Source organism: Melozone crissalis, unplaced genomic scaffold, assembly GCF_028551555.1.
Source record: "Melozone crissalis strain CALT ecotype California unplaced genomic scaffold, PUWL_Pcris_2 ptg000013l_1, whole genome shotgun sequence".
Lineage (NCBI taxonomy): Eukaryota > Metazoa > Chordata > Aves > Passeriformes > Passerellidae > Melozone > Melozone crissalis.
Genome location: NW_026535791.1, coordinates 51,939,427 through 51,959,560, shown reverse-complemented (window position 1 = coordinate 51,959,560; position 20,134 = coordinate 51,939,427). Strand labels below are relative to the sequence as shown.

Here is a 20,134-nt window from a genome sequence, read left to right as displayed (position 1 = left end):
TGTCTGTGATTGGGCCATCTTGAATGTTTACAATTAATGGCCAACCACAGACCAGATAGCTTAGACTCTCTGTCCGAGACACACGCCTTTGTTATTCATTCTTTTCTATTCTTAGCTAGCTTTCAGAGGAACCCTTTTCCTTCTATTTCTTTTTAGTATAGTTTTAATGTAATATATATATAATAAAATAATAAATCAAGCCTTCTAAACATAGAGTCAACATTCTCATCTCTTCCCTCGTCCAAGAACCCCTGTGAGCACTGTCACAATGCCCCTAGTTTGCTTTATACTGCCTGGTTCAAGTTTGCTTTCTTGTGCACTGCACACCCTGGGAATTTCAGGAGACACACAGGATCTAACAGCCAGTGCTCCACAGCTGGTAATTGGTACCATTTAGCAGCTGCTGAGCAGGAGAGTAGTCTGTTACCCTTGAAGATCTCTAATGCAAATTACAATGAGTTGCTTACAAGGCTTCTAAGCCAGCTGGCATAAATTTGCTCTGCATGTTGTGGGAGTTAAAGAGGGACTGACTTTTGCTTCATAAGGAATATAAGTCAGCAGTAATCTGATTTATGCCAATTAAGTAGTGTTGGCATAGGATCAACATAAATGTTGGTGAAACAGAGGGGGTGTACAGTCTGTTCAGATGGAAATTTGTATTGTATGCAAATTCTGTAACTGCTACAACAAAGGAAAAGCATGGGTATGACAATGGTTTCCAAATTAAGGTACTGACCACAGAATGAGTTATTTTGCTGATGTGTGTTTTAGTGTTTAGAATTTAATGACAATAGAACTGGAAATTTGCAAATTCTGAAGTAAATTTAACTTTCTTAGTAAAATGCTGTAAGATATGAGGTTTTTACTCAATTCTACAAACATTTGAATGTACAAACAGGTATTTCTGTAGCTGAAAAGTTGGCCTAAAAATTATTCTAGTAATTTAAAGAGCTTTCAAACATATCTCTAAGGTGAACCTAGTGGGTTGTGAGCTTTTTCAATACTTGACTGTAGCTTGATGATAAAGTTCTTATTAATTTAGTCACCTTTGTCAGGAACTCCAAGAGAATTCATACATGGGAAACAGATAAAATATGTGTAAAAATTTAAATACATGACCTAAATGCTAAAATATTTAATTCCTTTTTTCCCCCCATAACCTTGAAATAACTAAATCTCATTAACTAGCTGGAAGTGAAGTTTTAAGAAAAGCTATGTTTAAGTTTACTCTATGATAAGCTACTTTTCCCTAAGGTTAATTTCAGACTGTTCAACTTCCAGTAAACAAAGCTTTGTTTTATTGTAATTTTATCTCACTAACAGACATTCTGGATTCAGTCAGGTCTGTGCTAGCAGGTTTTGTTGACATAGCTATTTAGTCGTCAGAAGTAGCTGTCCTGGCAAACCCTGGCTGTTTTATTAGCTGTGATGATGGACCCAGTATTTTTAGCTAAAACATGTGTTATTTTGTAAGGTGATGTTGAATGATTCTAGTAACATTGTAGGTGCAGTGAAATAAAATCACAGTTTTATTAGCAATTAAGACCTTACTACAACAATGCTCTGCCTCTGCCCTGGCCAGAGCTCTAAATGGAGGCAAAACCACAGCTCATCATGATTGCTTTTTGATCCTGGGTGTGCCCCTTGCAGCAATGTCTTTGGGCCACAGAACTGAATAGCTACTTCCAGTCTTCTCAAAATTACTGATTTACACCACTGCTCTGCCTTCCACATCACAACTTAACTCAAACATGTTACATTTGACTGCTGCCCATTGTCACTTTTGTGTAAGGAGCTGGGTTAATTTGTCACTGTTTGGGTGTTGTAAGAGTCACACACTAGGGTTTTTAAACCACTGGGTTTGTGGACTTAATATTTTCCGGTGGAGACACAGACTACATTAAACTTAATGTACACAGAAAGGAAAGAGGGGGAATTTGCCTGAAGGAGAAGTTTTAAATGTAGCAGTTCTTGAATAAAGAAGTCCCTAACTCACAAATTATTCTGGCTGTGTCTACAATGATAGAAATGTCAGTCCCATGATAGAAGTCTGACTCTCCTCATGGATCTCATTGGAGTTTGGCTTAGTGAGCGTGTGGCCCAGAGACATAAGCTTTATTTTCCATATGATTTTCTAGTTCAAGACACCTGAGGTAACAGGAGGGCTGTGCCCTCCACCTCCAGCATGGTAGTGCATGGCAGGGAGCTGCCAGGGCTGGAGAGTGCCTGGGCATGGACACACCACAGTGGGTGGCACAAGGCCTGGTGGGAAAGCCACACAAGAATAGGCCAAAAAAAGGACTTGTCACATGCTGACCTGTGCTGCTGGAAGTTCGCTCCCACACTGAGTGATCAAGCCCCTCAGCTGTTTCCAAGGCTGGGGTCTGACTGATTTCTCCACGAAGAGAGTATGGGAAAGAACTACCATGTGTTTTGATCTTCCAGCATTAAAGATGGGAGAGATGCTGAGGGGGGCTGTAGGACTCCCTGGATCAGTCTGTTTCATTGGTGGCTTGGTTTGTTTCTTTTAAAGGTAATATTTGTCCAGTGGAGCACAGAAAGCAGCCTGATGTTTCACCACATTCTTTTAATTTCAGAAGAGAATGAATGACCCATTTGCCGTGGGGTCATGGTATTATGATTCCTGGCTACCTGAAAAAAAAAAAATTATCAACTAGGGAAACTCTGACAGGAAGGATGGAAATGTCAGCCCTGTCCTTAGCAGTGCTCTGTGCTAGCAGTGGGCATTATTGCTTGGATAAACAAGGTTAGCACTATCAAATTTAACCAGTATGGAAAGAGTAATTTCCCTCTCTTTGTTTCTGAAGTCTGTGAATGGCACACTTATCTGCCCAAATGTGAATATTTTGTTTATGGTTTGCTGCCTTTAATCTTTGTGCAGCAAAGATGGGAATTTATTTCCAAGAGTTCTTCTGAAAATTAGGAGATCTGAACAAGTCTGACAGATGTTGCTAATGAGTTCTGGATATACTTCATGTAAAAAGCAGTAGGATTACAAATCAGTTGTTGGCAAAGCTCATTAAGGGCATGACTGCTCTGAATAAACACTGTCAACTGATAAGCTTGCTCTGAAGGAAAGCCTGAGACATTGCACTAGTGATAGCAAATGTCCTTGTTAGGTAAACAAGACACCATAAAAGAATTATAAAATTACTAATACTGGTACTTGGATTAAAAAACTTTTTTTTTTTTAACTACTCATAGCAAAGGCAAGAGGAAAATATTTTTTCTACTACATTAACCAAACATTTATGACATCTTGCATTATTTCATTTGATGCTATGATTAAGAAATTACCAGAGACTAGGATTCATCTGTTCTCACATGTAGCTGAATTGTGTACCAGGTTTCTCATAAACACCTTTGGTACAAGCTAAAAAGTATAGAGTGACTGCTGAGGAGTGAGAAAAGAGAACTAAAGAGGTATGAATGTGGAGAGGATTCTGTGATTAATCTGTACAGAGTATATATACCAGCTGTGGGCCAAATATCTGACTGAAATAATGGGAAAAACATGACTCTTAACTGGTGGAAGTGGAGGATGGAGTGGAAGGATGCTATTACATCTTTCAGTATCACTTCTGTTGTGATTCAATTTCATGGTCAGTTTATGCCCAAACTTCTCTCAGCTGTTAGTGCAAAGTGGTGGCTACACCATTCTCCCTTTTCATACCCATCACCCAGTGCCACGTTCCCTGATCCTTGGTCTAGCTGAGAAACTAATCTTTGCTGTGTGCCAAGTGACAAACACATGCAGCCTGGGGTAGGAAGAGAATGTGACAATCCATTCCAGAATCAGCAGCATTTTAGCTATGCTTCTGCAGCAGTAAGCCGTGTTTATGCACATCATGAACAAGTAAAGCTTTCCAGCTGGAGTTATTCCTGCTAAACTAAAGAGAACAAAAATAGATGTTAACAGAAACAAAGTCTACACTTGGTGGCTGCTGTTCCCCAGAGGAACAGTTAATAGGAGCATACACTGGTACCCTATATACAGTACAGTAGATGAGCAAATGTTAGGTTTTACATATGTTAGGTGCCTTTATTTTTGTCTGTTCTGTTACGACTAAAGCTGAGTTTGCTGTGAATGCAAGAATGCCCAATGCCCAAGTTTGTGCTGCCATCAGTAGCATATCCCTGGTGAGATACTGATAGCCCTGAGCCCTCTGAATTCATTCATCTTTCAGGCTCTGAAATTCTGATCTGTAACTTCAGGTCAGTATTCCTTTTGTCTGCAGCAGACATAAAGTCACAGATACCTCTTTATGCCAGAATAGCTGGATTGTAACAACAGTGCAGTGTAAATGCTGGTTGCTGCCATGCATATCAAAATCCTTAATGCATTATGCACCACAGTTACAAAAAAGCTAAACAAAACTGTGTTAGGTTATTGTCACCTTGTCATCAGCCATCATTTGCTATAACAACTAAAAGCTCAAAGCAAGCTGAAACAAGCCCAGAAAAAGTAAAGCCTTACAGCTCTATTTCCACAGGCAAAATTAGTACAAGACCTGTGCCTGGTAACAGCACAGCAGTAATGACTGTACTGCATTGTAAGGCTGTATTATAAGTCATAATCTAGTCAATAAAATCAATGGCAAGTGAAAAAGTATTCAGCTCTCTGGAATAATTTTGTTAAAATTACAACATTGAGGATACGTAAAAAGCTCCATTGATTATTACCTTTCTTTTCTGATGAGACTTCAATGCATCCAATGCTTTTAAAACATCTTTATTAGATGTGAAATTAGGTATGAAATTCTGTTCTAAGTTGTAAATAATTTGTGTGTCAATTCTAAAAGATAGTAAAGAATGGATGGACCTGTTTATACACACACAAGAAAGGCTTCAGAGTTTGCTGAAAGTTTTTTACTCTGGGGATGATTTTTTTTTTTTTTCCAGGTAAATGTCAGCTTCCTGCTTTTAAGCCAGTTTTTAGTCTCATCTTTTCATCTTTCCTGTGAACTTTCCTTACATGAAAGATTGCAAGTAAAATAAGTTTTAAAAGAAAGTCTTGTGGAAGTTTCCTCAAAATTGCATTAATTAAGAGATATTCAGCATTTCTTGAATAGAGTTTTATATTACTTTCTGTCCTCAATATGGCATTAAATCCCAAACCACTAGCAGTAGCTAGTATATTTACTATCTAACTACTTCTAGATAGTAGTTCTATGAAAATGATAATATGAACAAGTGAAGTCTTAAGTAAATGATCTAAGTGAGTTGTCTAGTAGGAAGGGGGATTTGTTTTTTTGATCTTCTTTTCTTGATTTTCTTTTTGAATTGTGTTTTCCAAAGGGGATAAATTAAAGGAAAGAATATTTTTTTTACTTATTTTTAAATACAGAAGCATGTAGCACGTAATCCTGATTCAGGACACAGAGTTTTGCCCAGCTGAAAGGACAGTTTGCATATCTTGCCCTGCTAGTATGTGTGATGGGAATTTCCTAAAGAACTGATCAAGCTGTGTGCAATAATCAGGAAAAAGGCACCAGACTCCAAAAAAAGAAAAAAAGCTACTCATCTTTTATCCACATTCTCTATTGTTTTTGTATGTGACTCAGTAATTTGTTTATGATCACAATTATTTAATATTCTGTTTGAACATCACAGTTAACATATTAATTCTTTGTGCTGTAATCTTGGTCTACATTTCTGCTGGTAGAAAAAAGATCAAGGCAAACCAATTAGTTCTAATGGATTTCAAACTCAGATCTAGAAATGGTCTGATGCTCTTTTGGTTTCAACTGCAAGGAGTTGCAGAATGGATCTGGAAAGGCATTACTTTGCACAGCTTCTCTATGAGAACCAAGTCTTTAGGTGTTGGAGGGGGGAATATATCAAAAAAATTGCCCATATTTTTTATACCTGAGTAGCTGGAGTTTCTGTCTCTTGGTTACTATTTTAGGCTCCAGATGAAATTCTTGTGTAATACTGTTAGAAATGCGGTTTCCCAACCCACTGATCTTTCCATGTGTCCTCCTTCTGCCAAAAGAGAAAAGTTTTCATCCTCTGTCTTTGCATAGAAGGGCCTATCCTAAAGCCTCTTTTGGTGATCCCAAGGCTCAAAATGATTGAGTTCATCTCAATGACCCAAAACAAAATCACATTTGATTTTTGCTGGTGTTATTTAGCCAGAGGTAAAAATGTGTAAGTCCCTTAGTGAATGGGGGAAGGAAACAGACTCCTTTGGTTAACGCCTTACCTGTCTTATCCCATCTTGCAGAAACACAGACTGAGGATGCTGTTTCATATCTGTCCTAGTCGATGTAAAACTTCTGCCACCAACCCACAGTGTGCTTGCTCTGCCGCCATGTAATATGTGATTTTTTTTCCCCTGGAAAAAAAATGGAGGGGATGGAGGAAAGGGAACACTTTGGAGTGTTAACTTCTACAGGTGAAATTCTGATGGGATTGGGAGAGTGAAATTCTTCTCAGAGCCTTAAGAAATATTCTGTGATATGGAAATAATATTTTCTGCCCTACTAAAGAAATGGCATAACATAGGAACATTGGAAATATTAACTCTTGAGAAGGATGTAGTTTCATGCCTGTTTAAGGAAGGAGGATTTATAAGTCTTTACTCACTTTAAACCTGAGGTAGAGAGAGTATCTCCATATTTGGTCAGAAATTTAGGTATTAAGAAAAGGCTCTTAGTTCTGAGCCTCTGTTTTTAACGGTCTCTCTGAATGAGGATGAGGGTGTGCTTCAGTATGAGATTTGTGGATCTGAGAGAGCAGAAAGGAATGGTTCCCTTTTTATTGTTCATCCACTTAAGTGTACAGTGAAAATGGAGTTTCAATATATCCTTTGGAGAAAGAAAACAGATACAGAAAATGTATAGAGAGGAAAGAGGTGGTGGTCATGAGACTGTTGATAGATTCACAGAAGAGTCTTGAGACAAATCTCTGTCCTTTCTGTAGGACAGACATCTCAGTGGAACCCATTCACAACTTAAAATTTCTTTGCAGCTGTTTGCACAAGTCCATCCCAGATCTTAACTAAGAATTAAGCTCAAGATTTCAGATTGTGAAGACAGAGCCACCTGTGCTCCTGCTCAGGAAATAATATTGGCAGCTATTCTCATGGAGAGAGGCCCTTTAAAAGGGTTTTTCATGCCAGTTTGCTGAAGACAGGGTTGCAGTGCTGGTGTGGAATCCCCAGGTTCTGCCAGGCACTGCTGCTGGGCAGGTCTGCTCAAGGAATGAGCACTGTGAGTTAGTCAGTGCTTTGATTCAGACTGAAAAGGTTATAAAGGCAATAAAGACCATGGGGAAAAGTGCTGAATTTACACACTTGAGCGAGCACCAATGTGAAGGGCTGGGGGTTTGCCTGCACCTATAAGCCTGTTTTCATTTCAAAGGGATTTGATACATGTAACTCAGAGTAGAGTGTGGCTCCAAATATCACTTTAAAGATTATGCTGCATCAGTGGTCTGACAATGCACTGGAAAGGTTAAACTGAGTGCAGATCATTTAGCTTTGGTATGATGATTAATTTCAAGTGCTATCAGCTAGGAATACTAGTTTCAAGTATTTACTGAAAAAGCCAATATATGGCATGAGGTCTTTAAAAAGTAAAGTAAAAGCAGTTAACTGTGATTTTGCTCCTAAATGAAACAAGGTGATTGTGATCTTGACAAAGCTCTTTGCTCCAGCCCTCCCCTCCCCTCTGATATGTACAAAACTGACATGCTCATCTGTACACTTGAAAAGTCTTTGGTACTGTTGATATTTATTGTTCATTATCAAAGGTCTTTTGCTTTATAGGCTTAGCTATTAAAACAGGTGAGATGGTAAATGCTGACAAGATAGTTTTGCAGTTACATAAGAGATTTTAATGTATTATTAAATCCCCTGATGGAGATGATTAAGAATCAGCCTATTAAGAGTTCAGAATTAAGTGTACTGGTGTTATATTATGTATATTAACTCTTGTTCCTCTCTTCTTTGATATTTCAGTGCTACGACTGTTGAAGGATGGTGCTGATCCTCACATGCTTCTCTCCTCAGGAGGCTCCTTGCTCCATGTGGTAAGAGTGATTGAAGATTATTGTTAGTGACTGTGAATAAACAAGGTGGGAATGTGAGTAGCAGATTTTCATCCAAAAAAGAAAGGCTTAGCAGTTTTTTTTAATCTGCACTGAGCTCTACCATGGCTGTGATTGCATGCAGCTATTCATTTTAAATAAATGGTCATATTCAAATTGCTTACAAAAGAATGGATCATGTCACAGTGGTAGAATGGTAGCTAACAAAGGAGAATGAAGTGTTTTATTTATAAATTATCTGTGCAGCAAGAAAGAGCAAAGGAAAGACTGCTTTATTCCAAATACTAACTTATCTGGCTCAAAGGTTCACAGGTCTAATATGAAAAAAATCCCATGATTTAGCAGTTTTCCTTTTTTTTGTGATACTTTCTTGCACCAGTTTCCTACTTGTGGATATTTAACACATTATCTGCATCTAGTTTGTCATTATTTGCATAGCAATTCAGATTAAGTAACAAGAAGATAAAAGAAAAAGAGTTTGTATATACTAGTGAAAGCAAAAACAAGAGGTAAGGACATGACAGGCAAACAGAAAATACCATAGGAGTAGAATTTTGGCATTGCTGAAGCCAGTAGAAAAACTCATAAATAATTCCTGCATCTTATCATCCTGGTCTGTGATGCTTCAGTTGCAGACATGCTCTCTTTGAAACTATTTTAAGACGCTTGGATCCAACTTTGCTGCACACTGTGGCTGAAAGAAACGCAACTGAGCAAAATAATGAAAAGTCTGCTGGGAGAGTGTTTCGTTTTATAACTGCTGGATTACATTTCTTATAGTATGAGTACAAAATACAGCAATTTATTGATGAGAAAGAGCTCCTGTAATATTACTGGACTCCAGCACACCTGTGGCCATGGTCTTGCAACATACAGCATTTCTGTTATGTAATTAATCTTTGTTTTCCATCCTCCATGGCCATGCTATTTAACCAAGGACTTTAGGAAGTAGAGGCCAAAGTAAAGGGAAAGGGCAGTACTTATTTGGAAGAGAGAAAATTTTAATTCTTTTTTCTCCAGCTATTTGTCTGCTGTAAAAATGCTCAACCACTCTTTAAAAATGCAGTCCAAATGAAATGTTATTTTTGGGCTTCCCAAAACAGAGGCATCCCTAATCTTACCCCATTCCAAAAGCCCTAGGAGACAATCTTTATCTTCAGTGTGGGTGATTTGACCTAAGTGTCAGGCATTTTAAAATAAAAGAAAGAAAAATTCATCTTCAGGGATTTTACGTTGCTTTATCTAGTTTAGCTGATGCACAGTTTTTAACTGCTGATAAAATCTACAGTTGAGCTGTGCCTTTTTAGGTTTCTTGATCTGCATCACACCCAAATTCACTGTCGCAATCATCATCGCTCAAGTGGTGCCTGCTGCTTCACAGGCACACATGCTTCCAAAGGAAGGAAAGCTTTTTGCAGTAAGAAATTTGCAATAGAGAGCCATGTGTAACCTACTGCCTCAGTTTAGTCAGAGGTACTTGTAAGTACTCATAATTCATTTACAAGAAAATGCTCATCCTCCTGGAGATAGAGGCAAACCTGAATTCAATGAAATTTGTATTTGACCCTGATTTGGGAGCAGTACAGACAGGAGAGGAGAATCATGATACAGGGAAACAAGATAAGCCAAATTTATTTTCCAGCAAGAAACTAGTAATTTTGAAACTAGTAATTAACATACACCTCTGTTATATTCTTAAAGCCCACTCAGATCCATTCTAAGTGCTAGTTTTACAACTGTGAGATTGCTTGGTCCAAAGGGGAGCTTGGTATTTATTCTTTCCACTTGTAGGCTAAATGTTTTTGTGTCAGAATGGGTGGAAAATATATATATGTATCTTGACATTCTTCTTAAAATCTGATTCATTATAAAATTCCATTTTCCTTTTTTCATATCAAAATGCGATATAATTCTAAAAAAACCCCCAAATGTGACACTTGATAAAGGTTCTGGTTTTGTCTGTGGAGAGAGTATCCCAATATGGTTTAATCTAGGCAAGCTGTGGGAACTTCAGAAATATTCACTGAACTCTCTTTAGGTTCCATGAGAGGAGAAGTACAATAAAAAGGGAGTAGGTGCCTGAGCTGCCTGTGCAGTGCAAAGCACGTGGTGTCAGGTCAATTCACACAGGCAGTCACACACCCCCACCCTTATAACAAAGTATGCGTGTCACAGTTTTATTCTGGAGCCTTAACTGAGCTTGTGCAATTATTTCACAAAGTCTATTAAACAGGAATCAAGGAACAGCAACAAATCTAAGCTGCAATTAATCACCAAATGCTCTATGTCTATTATTAATGCACAAAATGGCTCAGTGATACTTGTCATCTCTAGAAATTGTTGGTTTGGGGGTTTGTTTGTTTGTTTGTTACCAATGTCTTGAAAATATGGTTGGTGTTAGATTTTGCTGATCTGAAATATAAAATGTTTTACCTCTGAATTGTTAAATTTCAGCACAGAACAGCTGGATTTCAGTTGTACTGATACAATGAATGGTACCAATGCAACAGAACAAAACTCTTACTAGAGCTGCTGGATAAGTTACACGAGCTAAAAGAAATACATCAAAATTTAATTTCTGTTCTATAATTTAATGGTCAGTGTATTTGGAAATCATTTAGGATGGGACTGGTTTTTTTATCCTGATAGAATTTAATATTAATCTTCTGGGTTATCTATATTTATGATTGCAGGGGTACATGCAGCTGCAGCACTCTGCTGAAGATCTCAACTATATCTTGACTTGAGAGTAAAATCCAGTCACACTTTTCCTTCTTCCTCACTTCCTTTTGTATCCTGGCTTCCATGCCAGATTAAAATTAGTCTCCCCATATCCTCTCCCCCATGGGGAAAGAGATGGGTTCCTTCTCTAAAGAGTTATGAGATTGTATGTGAGGCCAGAGTCAGGATCTTAACTTGAGGTGCCCTGATTGCCTTTAAAGGTATTGTCCATAACCTTATGCATAAAAAGTCATAGATATGACAGAGGAGTAAGGTCAACACAATTTCTAGGCTATTTTCTTCTTCTCTACCAAAATTGTGACCATGACCAAGGTATAGAAACATGCACACACACGCATACACACACGTGCATCCCTCCACCCCACAATAACACTCTCAGTGTGCAGAGTATTCATCTGGCAAAGAGATTCAGACAGGAATCAGTATAGTTAGTGGATTGGAAATAGAAGTGAGGTATGAAGAGGGGTGTATATTACTCTGAACTGCATAAAATGCAGAAATTCATGTATGCATGGACATATGTATGTGTGGGTGCACATATACTTAGATACCACTACTCATGGTCGTGCACAGATGTCTGTGCACTGATTTGGAATGGCAGTATTGAACAGGAAAAAAGCCTCGTCCTTATAGTAGATTCAGCAGATTTCATTAGGAAATAGGGGATTCTGTGAGTCATGCACGTGGAACTGGAAATCTCCACACAGTTATTTCTATAGATTCCTCAGCTGTTGTTCCCTACAAACACAGCAGCTTAACTACAATGTGTCATCTGCCCAATTTAAATTGTGTGTAACAATTTAGTTGTACACCGAGGAAAACACCATCCCTAATCTGCTCTTTTTTTCTTCCAGTGTGCTCGCTATGATAATGCATTTGCTGCAGAAATTCTAATTGACAGAGGAGTGAATGTAAATCATCAAGATGAGGATTTTTGGACATCAATGCATGTAGCCTGTGCCTGTGATAATCCTGATATTGTCCTGCTACTGCTACTAGTAAGTAAAGCAAGCCAGTGCATTGTGGGCTTGAAAAGGAGACAGAATGAAGCACCCTAAGGTCTGAAACTGCTGTGTGAATGTAACATATTGCTGCTAATCATATCTATGAAAACATGTACCATGTTTGGTTTTTCTTGACATTGCTTTGGTGCTCAGGATTTTTAGAACACATTTTTAGGACTTCAATGAGAATAAATTGCAAACATCAGTGTCAAGTATCTCCTATTTCTCCCCTGTGGTCCAGAGCGTATATCTCTGATAAGCACTCAGTCCCAAATGGGATATTCAGAGAATTTCTTCTCTTTTCTCCTTGTCACTTTCTGTTAAGGGTTTGCTTTTCAGACAATCTTATTAAAAGCTTCCTCTGAAAAGCAAGTATTGGCTCCCTTACACTCAGTATGTAAAAAGTGTTAAAAGTCGTAAACAAAATGTATGTGGACATGGTCAAAATGGGACAAATTTAATATTTATATAAACAACTCTGACTTTTTAATGCTGAATTTATACAATAGTATAGTATAGTATAGTAATAGATACGGCATTCCGCCTTTTTAGAGAGCAGCAGTGTGCCAGGTGGCCAATAAGGCCAAATGCAGCCTGGCCTGTATCAGTAGTAGTGTGGCCAGCAGGACCAGGACAGTGATTATCCTCCTGTACTTGGCATTGGTGAGGCCACACCTCAAATCCTCTGTTCTGGTTTGGGCCCCTCACTACAAGGAAGACACTGAGGGGCTGGAGTGAATCCAGGGAAGAGTAATGGAGCTGGGGAAGGGTCTGGAGCACAAGTCCTATGAGAAGCAACTGAGAGAGTTGGGGTTGTATAGGATGGAGAAGAAAAGGCCCAGAGAAAACCTGAAAGAAGGTTGTAGCAAGGTGGGGGTTGGCCTCTCCTGCCAGGTAGCAAGCAACAGGACAAGAAGAAATGGCCTCAAATTGCACCAGGGGAAGTTTAGATTGCATATTTGGAAAAATTTTCTGTGCTGAAAGAGTAGTCAATGTTGGAATAGACTGCCCATAGAAGTGATAGAGGCAACACCCCTGGAAATATCTAAAAGGTGTGTAGATGTGACAGATATGGAAATGGTTTAGTGGTGGAATTGGCAGTGCTGAGTTAATGGTTGGACTCAATGATCTGAAATGTCCTTTCCAACCTAAATGATTCTCTGGTTCTGTTCTGTTTCCTTTCCTAGGACCAAAAACTCTAGTTTTATGCACTGCTAATAATGTAGCTCTTTCTCTCAGTTAATGTGATCTTGCTCTTTAAAACAGTAGTGCAGGAACAGTTCACAGTCTGACTTAAAGCTTTTTAGTCTGTTTACACAGTTTTTAAATGTTTATGTTTTAAATAGGTCATTGCAAGGTCAGAGTTTCTTGTCATGCTTATAATTCTATTTCATTGTTACATGTAAAGGGAAGAGAGATATATTTTTAGACTGTATACTTGATAATACCTTTCATGAAATCTCTTTGGGAGATTATTTAGTCCATTCCCTCTGCTAGACAAGAGCTAGGCACACCCACCTGCCTAGGACCGAATCTTCAAGGATGAAAGTCCACAAACTCACTGGGCAACCTGCACAGTAAAAAAAAAAAAAAACAAAAAAACCAACAAACTAAAACAACAAAAAAAGATCAGATACATCTAGTTTTGAACATTGTCATTACTCCTGGCAAATAAAGGATAAAATTTCCAGTCATGTTTTATCTCTTGTATTACCTCAATCTGTCCAGTGTAGATACCTCTGAAGCCTATGTATCCTTTGTATTCTGCATGTACTCCTAGAGTGATAAACAAACTAGAACAGAGCAGTTTATTTATAAAAAGCTCTTGTACTGTGGGGAAACTCTTGTAATGGGGGGATTTTTAGGAAATTCTGATTACAGTGCTGTTGTCATCAATGGGAACAGTTTAGGTTATAGAGGGCATTTGTAAAATTTTCCTTGACCATTTTTGCAGGAGCTCAATCTAATTAAACTTCAAGTGTTGCTGTACAGGATTATATCCAAAATAATTTTCTTGTGCCTATCATTTGAATGTTTTTGACTTGGTCCCTGTTTGTTACAAGCTGCCTTCATCTGAAGGTTCTAATTATTTTCTGATAAACTTGGTTACCTAATACATTAAAATTCCAATAAACAGAGGTATACGTGTGGATTTTTGCAGATAAAGTTTGAATTGTCCATATTATTTCTGATAACTTCCAGCAAATCTGCCCACATTTAGGGGGTCAGAACTTCTAAAGGCAGAGTTTCCTTGACTAGATAAATAATATCTTTAGACTCTCCCTTCTAGATTCAAAATAAAGGTTTTAAACTTTTGTGATTTAAAGATTTTTAAAGAGGTGGCAGAGGAAGGAAAATATTCTTCGGCAAACTGTAGGTTTTGAAACATCACATTAATGCTCTCTTTGATAATATTTGACAATGTGAAGATGAAAATTGAGGTTGGAGAGACTTATTTTTCACAATTCCGAATTACCTTTGCGTGAGCAATTCATATTAGAAATTACTTTGCCTTCAGGTTAGTGTTTCATGGTCCATGTCTAATGTGTAGCATGAACCTTGATAATGCCAATATGAGCTACAGTCAGCTTCTATTATGCCACAGTTTTTCATTGGTAGAAAAAATAACGCTTCTTGTAACCTCAGGAATTACTTTTAAATAAATATTTCTTCTGGACTGAATTTATAGCCCAGACAACACCATATTTTCTGTTTTAAAGATGTGACTTAAAATGTAAGAGCATGATCCTTTAATTGCTCAGTTCAGATTTCTGGGAAACTGTCACAGAAGCCAGTGGAGATTTCCTCATTAAGAACTTAAAACATTTCTTGAGGGGAAAGTAGGAAAAAAAAAAAGTCTATGTAGATCCCAGAAGGCTATCAAAGAAGATTTACTTAAACACCTCCAGTTTCTGACTTCACCCCACTTTTGGTGGTCTTCATTTTTCTCTGGCTGAGACAAGAGACTCAGATGACTGCAGTGACTTGTCATTCATCACCTAAACTGTGGTGACTCAGAATTTCTTTGCTCTGGTGGACAGCAATGACAAAATCAAAGCTCATTCACTGCAAACTAGGAGGGGCTGTAGCTGTTTTCAGTGTGGTAATCTGTTGTGTCCTGCTGGAAGGATGTTGGAATTGTAAATACTGGTTTTGAAATGGATGCAGAATGAAATGCTTGAAGCTATTTCTTTCCATAGTTCCCAACATTTTACCCTGGGTGGCACAGCTTTCCAGGGATGTATTTATGTCTCCTCAGTGTTGTAGGAGAGAGGAGCACTGGACTGAGCGGCCAGGAGAGCCAGCCCGTGTGTGCTGAGCAGAGCAGTCGGTCAGTGAGGAGCTTAGCCTGGGGTGCCGCTGGTGTGTCAGGAGGTGCAGGGATCAGAGGGGGTCCGTGGGGGTCTGCTGCTACACACGGCAATGACGGGGGACAGGTCACCTTCATCAGTCACTGCTCGGCCCCAGCAGCATTGTGTGCTCTCCCTGTGGCACAGGGAACTGCTCTTTGTGGATTTTGGGTGAAAGAGGCTCCTGTAGCAGGTTAAGAGAATGCTGAAGTGTCTTTCATTTAAGAACAAAGATGTGTAGGCTTATATACATTTGTGCCCTCGTGAAATTTCTTAAGAGTGTGAAGAGCAATCAGATTTATTGGAGGGATCTGCTCTGTCTTGCCTCCCTGCCTTTTGAAGGCTCAGGACTGGATGAACTGTCAGCAGTTCTGTCTAGTTGGGGTGTGGTCTTTTTATCATTTGAGGTTCATTGCAACATTGTATTTTTAATTAATCCCTACGCTTATTCTAAATTGAATTGAAACACTAGCCAAGATTTGTACCTTAGTTCTTTGTCTCATGCTACTAGAGTTGCAGAATGTCCAAGCACCAGAATATTAGCTGTTGCTCCTGCTTTGTTAGCTGTAGCAGGTGTTTAATCATCTCACTGTCCTTTAAATGGCTACAGCTTTAAACTTGTACCCATCTCTTGCAGTCTAATTGTTTCTTCACAAAAGACAATTTTGTAGCTTCAAATACTTTTAATTGATACATAAGAGTGGGTAACCTTCACTTTACTTGTGCACTGTTCAAACTATCTTCTTGTCATGACAGCTCAGCCCCACAATTTCTTATTCACTCACCCCAGGTCAGGATCACAAGGGGAAAAAGTGGGTTGAGATAAAGGTAGTTTAATAGGGAAAGCAAAAGCTGCACACATAAGCAAAAGAAAAATTAACTCACGCTGTCCTATCAGCAGGCAGGTGTTCAGCCATCTCCAGGGAAGCTGAGATGGCTCCACCACATGTAACAGTGCAGTGGGAAGACAAATGCCATCACTCTGAACACTCTCCTCCTTCCTCCTCCTTTCCCCAGCTTTATGTGCTGAGCATGAGGCCATATGGTGTGGGATATCCCTCTGAAGGGCTGGGGCCCTTTGCACCCGCAGCCTGCAGTGGTGGGGTGAGGAACAGAAAGCTGTGTAAGTGGATCTGTGTAAGTGCTGCTCAGCAATGCTTAAAACATCCTGGGGTTATCAATGCCTTCTTCAACACAAATCCAAAACACACACTGGCTACTGGGAGGAAAATTACTCAATCCCAGCCAGAAACTGCACACATGTGGTGGAATGAACATTGATACTGTTGCAGTTTTGTATATTAACCTTGGCTACTCAGGCAGTAGGGTAGGTAGATAAAAATATCTCTTTGTAGAACCTTGTAAATTTTTTTATTATTATTTTTGTTTACTCTGCATTATTTTTCATCATGAATTCTGTGTTTTAGAGGCTCTGCACTTATTCACAGTCATATTGAGCTTCCACATTCAGTTCTTTTTCTCAAGATAACTATGGCTGTGTGGCAAACCACAGGTTTCTTTATGACTTGCTGTTTATTACACTAATTTCAGAGCATAACACAGATAATCATCATGAAGCTGTACAGTTTGGCTCACACATTAGAGGTTGATCACTATGGTTTTTCTTTTCTACTGTACTTTGATTTTGGTTTTGAGGGTGTTTTTTTTCCTCCTTGCACTCCCAAAGAATCATGAAATATTTTAATGTTGACTGACCTGAGGTTGAGAGCAACAGTGAAAGTTGATGAGATTGTGTTTTTATAGTGTACTTCATTTTACTATGGTCAGGAGGCACCTTTCAGTGGGCAACATGAATGTTAGGGTTTCATCATCTTCAAGGCAGATCTTGTCAAATGAAACTAGGAAGATGGAGATGGTATTTTGGTGTTTGTAGAGTATGTGGCACGGTAGAGACTTACTCTTTATTTATTCTTTCATAGAACTGAAAGCATTACAGTGATAAACTTGGCACTTAATTAACTAGAAGAGATCAGTACTACATCCTCAGAACATTCTTAATACATTTTTTTTTAACTGACCTTACTAGGAAAAGTAAGTGTACCTTCTGTCTGCTAACTAATTAAATGTTTCATCGTGTACTTTTTGGAACCTAGAATTGAAGCACAAAATGCAAATCTGGCATAGAAGGCTAAAAGTACAAATTAAAAAAAAAATTGAGGCTGAGTATTTTTTCACTCCCCTATTTAAGAACTTAGGAAAATCTGTGCTTGGCAATGTGCAAAAGAGAGTTAACATAAAATCTTTCATTAGATTTACAGCAACAATAGATGAGCAGTGTCAGGTATATAGTGCTATCCACTGTATGTGTAATCCACTTTTGATTTTGGTGTAAAATCCCCTTTCCAAAACCAGATATATTTGCACTGGAAAAAAAAAATTACATGAACTGACTTCCTGGTGGGAGCAGAAAGGAAGTCTTTATGGGGCTGTAACTCTGTTTTCTGCTCCCCCATGCAGTTGAGAATGGCACATATCTGAAGTCATGGAATCAGGCAGCAGTTACATAGTTATTTTGCCCTTGTTCTTTTCAACTGCGTCAGGCTGTGTTAGCAAGCAGGGATGAATTATCAAAATGCCATTATCTTTAAACTTAAAGAAAGGTCTTTCTATTTCATAGTTCCAGAAACAATTACTTCCTCAGAGGAAGCAATTCTGCCCTCCCACTCAATCTTGCTCAGTACGACTTCCTCCTTTGAGTCAATAGGAGGGGATGCAGGGAAGGGGAAAGAATGAAGAGTGGTTAGAGGTCATGAGGAGACAGTGGCTAACAGTTTACAGTATAAATGATCATGTAGCCCAAAAGAAAAATGATTCTTCTGTATTCCTAGAGGCGGTTACCAATATTTGTAGTAAGGAAATTTAAATAGCATTTTTTTCTGTGAAAGCTGTGGGTATCTATTTGAATTCACTCAGTTTGCAGAGGCTGGTGGATGTGTGAGAGGTGTAGGAGGGAACTTCCAGAGAGTGTGTACTACTGGCTTATAGCCTTTCATCATTGCTAGCTGAGGTAACATAAAATTAACCTAGATGAAGGCCACTAATGAACTAATCTAGGTAATGCCTTTTAATGAGTTGCTGAACACCAGATGGCAACACTCATCGGAAACTGTAGAAGTATTAGTCCTTCTCCATAAAGGCTGGCAAAAAGTGAGGAAGCTAGCTAGTCATGCAGAACTAAAGGTGGTTTAAGAAGACATAAGAACAGGAACTTAACTGGATACAGCAAAGTGGTCAAAGCATTTAACTTTGAGCACTATCATGAAAGTAATGAGATAGCCTAGAGAAGAAATGAGGATAATATAAAGAGAAAAGATGTAGCATTGAACTTCAATGGACAGGAGAAGTAGCCAGTGAAATAGAATCTGCAGTTCACTGTACAAAAAACATTAAATCATGGCAGAAATCAAAGCCTTTTTACAAGGGAAGTAGACACAGAAAGTAAGATGTAAAAGTCTGTAAATACTTCTTTGATGTCTAGAAATCTCACACACAGAGACACTTTCCCTCTCTGCCTCCCTTCGTCCCTCCCCCCCGCTTTTATCCTCCCTCCTCTGTCCAAGTGGAAAACATTTGGGGTTGGGGATGAGACTTAGGACACAGACCATGGCTATTAAGCAGCAGATCTGTATACTCTGGAGTTCTAAGAGCATTTCCAGAAAACAAAATCTCCTGGAGGTAAAAGACAGTTAGACGTGTTGGAAAAAATATCAGCCCCAGGTTTGGCTGGAGCAGATCAGGAAAAGTATGCTGAGAGATGGACAACATGCACAAAAATGGGGAATTTTGGATAAGCTTCACTCATATTCTCCTTTTCCCCAGAGAAAAAGGATCGAGGAATGACAAAATAATGAAAATCAACATCTGGCTTTGATCTTCAGTAAGCATAGTTTTGTGCTATGAAGAAGATGGTCTGGGGATGTTCCACCACTGAGGGATGTTTATAGAAGGTGAAATTCATTCTTCATGCGAAGTGGCCTCTACTTAAATCACTGACATAATTATTCTGAGAGTTGCTCATAGAGTAGCTGGGGAATTGAGGAAAACTCTTAGTTAAATTGCAGAAGTGAAAAGCTGCTTGGTAGTGAAGAACTTGGTAACAAGACAACAGCCTAGCTATTAATAGAGAAATGGGCCTGAGAGTTGCTGGGGTTTCATTAGGATTGGTCCTGTGACATGATTTTATTTAGAGTTTTCAGTGATAACCTTGAGAGGAAAAATAGAGATATGATAATGAAATATGTTGAAGACAATGCTGCAATGTCTTCTCTGTTGGGGTGAGGATTCTAATGTCACAGAGAAATCCTAGGGGATCTTTGACAACCTAAGTAATTAAAATGGATTGAAATTTCAGCGTAGAAATACAAGGTCATGCTCTGAGCAAAAGACATTTCTGTGATATTCTTAGGAACCATCAGCTGGAAATTTGGAAAAAGACCTCAGAGCTTCAGTCAATTTTAAGACAATTGTTTGCTGCAAACATGTAACTGCAGGTGGGGAAAACCAGGTTCTTGGATTTGTCAGAATGAAGATGTTGCCAAGAGAAAGGGAAGAGTGGTTTTGCCGCTGTCCAAGTAATGACAGCCTGCAGTTTGCTATCTACAGCCACATTCAGGAGTGGGAAATTGTACCAAGGAAACCTGCAAGGATAAGCAAGGGAGTAAAAAGCTTATCTTAAGAGAAGGGAGTAAAAATAATATGTTGTACTTAAAAAAATCAAATCAGGGAGGTTATAAAAATTTCTGTAAATTTATCAGGATAGAGGAAGAGGTAAGAAAAAGCTCTTAAAACCTGAAGTTATTGCTGGCATGAAAGAAAATGGTTGCAAAGGTGTCCAACAATAAAGTTAAGACAGAATGAAACAAAGCATTCTTAATGCTAGGAGACATATGTTGGAAAGCAGCATTCCATGCAGGAGTAATAAGGATTAAAAAACACCAAACCTGA

The 20,134-nt window shown here is 38.7% G+C and overlaps 1 protein-coding gene across 4 annotated transcripts in view; it reads left to right on the top strand.

The window, feature by feature from the left end:
• MYO16 (myosin XVI) overlaps positions 1 to 20,134 on the top strand; it is a 361,146-nt gene that overhangs the window by 110,208 nt on the left and 230,804 nt on the right. For all 4 annotated transcript variants that reach the window (XM_054271508.1, XM_054271509.1, XM_054271511.1 and 1 more), the window contains exons 3-4: positions 7,985 to 8,055; positions 11,670 to 11,813. In XM_054271508.1, the coding sequence (XP_054127483.1) occupies positions 7,985 to 8,055; positions 11,670 to 11,813 (215 nt within the window). The remainder of the gene's footprint in view (positions 1 to 7,984; positions 8,056 to 11,669; positions 11,814 to 20,134) is intronic.